Below are 2,626 nucleotides of genomic sequence, written 5' to 3'. Positions count from 1 at the left end.
CTGCATACATCGGGACATCAACTCACTGTGAGACTCCAATTAAGAAATATGGCCTTTCTGTACTTACATGATTTATTCCGCTATTCAAGTTCAAGTGCACTGAATAGCGATGCCGAGTGCCGACCCATGTGCGATCTTGTCCAATTGTCTCTCGTAGTCATTATTAATCTATAGATTTATGCCCCAAATTTAAAAAAAAAAAAAAAAAAAAACAACGGACAATGAAACTTGTCTTGGCGCAGAACATTCATAATACTTTTTTCAGCAAAATATATCAAGTAAATTTGAATAAGGTTTTGTCCCCTTTTTTTTATCTAAGAAATCGCCTAATATACCATGCCAAGGTAAAAAATATATATTAGATTTTACCCATCGAGTGAAGACAACTTCATAATTTGCTCATTAACAAGTGGGTTTATCAAACTAGAGATGACTCCATTTAATTTTTTCCTTTTTTTTTTTTTTGGAAAGCACTTTTTCCTTTTCAATTATGTGCAAATTGAATTCCGTGATTTGGATGAGTCAATACTTAAATCCATTCATACAAACTGCAACAACTACAACAATTAAAAATAAAAAAATTTACAATCGTTGCATGTAGTAAATTTTGAAATCCCTGAGACAAAACCAAATTTGTAGGAAAAGTAAAATACAGATAAAATCTATTATTAACAAGGACATAAATATGATAACGACGTTTAACTGAGAAGGGAACACTGATGGCAGCAACTGCAGCGGAATAAGAAATGTGAAAATCCAATGCCAGATACGTCCTGAGTCAGCACACGGAAACGCCCATTGGATAAGCTTTATCTGTGGTTTTTTTTTTAAGAAAAAAGAAAAAAGAAAAACTCGAACAAGCAATGCCACGGTTATGTTCAGGGTGGGGTCCACACCCAACTCCTTCTCTCTCTCTCCATTCATTTATATAAGAACCCTAACCCCAATTTCATTCTTCCCATTCTATTCCCAAATCTCAACTTCACAACGACAACGTTTTGTAACATATCTACAAACATGCTCTCCTCCTTGTCCTTTCCCGCGTCTCTCTCCGCCGCTAACCTCACCGGCAACGCCGTGGCTCCACCACCGTGCCGCGTGAGATCCCGGCCAATAGTCGCCTTTGCCACCGCCACTGCCACCGCAACCGCCGATGCTCGTTCTACCTGGACGGAGCAACCGAGGCCTTCGTATCTGAACTCCTCTTGCTCTTCTCTCTACGATGTTCTAGGCATCCCCGCCGGCGCCTCCAACCAGGAGATCAAGGCGGCGTACCGGCGAATGGCCAGGCTCTGCCACCCTGACGTGGTGGCGATCGACCGGAAGAACACATCAGCGGACGATTTCATGAAGATCCACGCCGCGTACTCTACCCTGTCAGATCCAGACAAGCGTGCCAATTACGACCGGAGCCTCTTCCGGCGACAACGGCCGTTGTCGACGGCGTCGATGTTTTCCGGCTATACGAGTCGGAACTGGGAAACGGACCAGTGCTGGTAGTGAAAGCCTCTTGGCTTAATTAGAGTCTAGAAACGAGAGAAGGCGCAGTTATTGAAGCGCCTTGCCTTGCCTATAATTAATCAATTACTAATTAGTTAGTTATCAGAGTTTGTATTATAGTACGTATATGTACATATACGCGTAGATGTAGAAGCAGCTTGATGTTGATGGTACTTCAGTCCTAATTACAAAGTAGGATTCCGTGAGTTTTCCGCTACAATACCGTATTTTGCTGCTTGTAATGTAAACTTTTTTCCCATGATTCCAGCAAATTTCATGGAAGAACAAAAAGAAGAAAAGAAAGTTAACATCTGGTTATATGAATCCGCAATATATAAATTTTCTTCTTTATTTATTTTAAAGATTTAGTATTTGTCTTTTTTCAATTAACAAAAAAAAAATATTTTTTGCAATTAATACATATAAGTTATCTGTGTTTATTCTGATTTCTCAAAATGACGTTGTTTTGGGATTGAAAAATTAAAAATTTAATTATAAAAATTATAATAATTCTGAAATAAATTAAAATTATAAAAATATCATAATTTTTGTTCAAAAGAACATATTAGACTTACTGTATATAAATATTTATTGCAGAAAAAATAATCTTGATACAACTAATGAAAATAATAGGAAAGAATGACTATTTAAAATTTAAATAAAAAATATTAAATTTTGTTTTTTCTCTATTTTAAATACATGATTATTTATGTTCTTTAATAGAATAAATATTATTCCTTATTTTAAATTTTTATTAAAACAAAAATTAACAGTAGATGTATGGTTTATTAGTAATTATCGATCAGTTCAAGGAAAGCAGTATCCTAATTGAGATATGCGATGTTGATCGGTTTGGGACGGGTTAATCGAAAGTGCAATCAACGTTAATTCGGCTTATTTTAGAAAAATATTAGCTCGGTGCGCTCTCAAAATTTGGAATTTTGGTTATAATAAAATCAAAAGTCAACTACACTTGGCGTGTTATGAAATTCTAGAAGCTCAAGGTTTCTAGAAGGAAAGGGTACTGTGACTGTCGGTTGATTCATTAAACTATGGGCAATGTATTTTTCATGGCACATGAGAAGAAATTTTTTTGCAAACACATAATGGTGGGCTCCATGTTTTT

General features: G+C 36.1%; 1 protein-coding gene across 1 annotated transcript; it reads left to right on the top strand.

Moving 5' to 3' along the window:
- Positions 1–948: 948 nt before the first annotated feature.
- LOC133291391 (chaperone protein dnaJ 11, chloroplastic-like) lies at positions 949–1,571 on the top strand. Its single transcript, XM_061489652.1, has one exon. It carries the CDS (start codon positions 1,018–1,020, stop codon positions 1,498–1,500), a length of 483 nt encoding a protein of 160 aa, XP_061345636.1. The 5' UTR covers positions 949–1,017; the 3' UTR covers positions 1,501–1,571.
- Positions 1,572–2,626: the final 1,055 nt, after the last annotated feature.

This window comes from Gastrolobium bilobum, unplaced genomic scaffold (genome assembly GCF_033153095.1).
Source record: "Gastrolobium bilobum isolate Gb01-03AN ecotype WA unplaced genomic scaffold, APGP_CSIRO_Gbil_v1 utg12132, whole genome shotgun sequence".
Taxonomy (NCBI): domain Eukaryota; kingdom Viridiplantae; phylum Streptophyta; class Magnoliopsida; order Fabales; family Fabaceae; genus Gastrolobium; species Gastrolobium bilobum.
The sequence above is the reverse complement of the archived record's forward strand: the minus strand, read 5'-3'. Positions and strand labels throughout refer to the sequence as shown.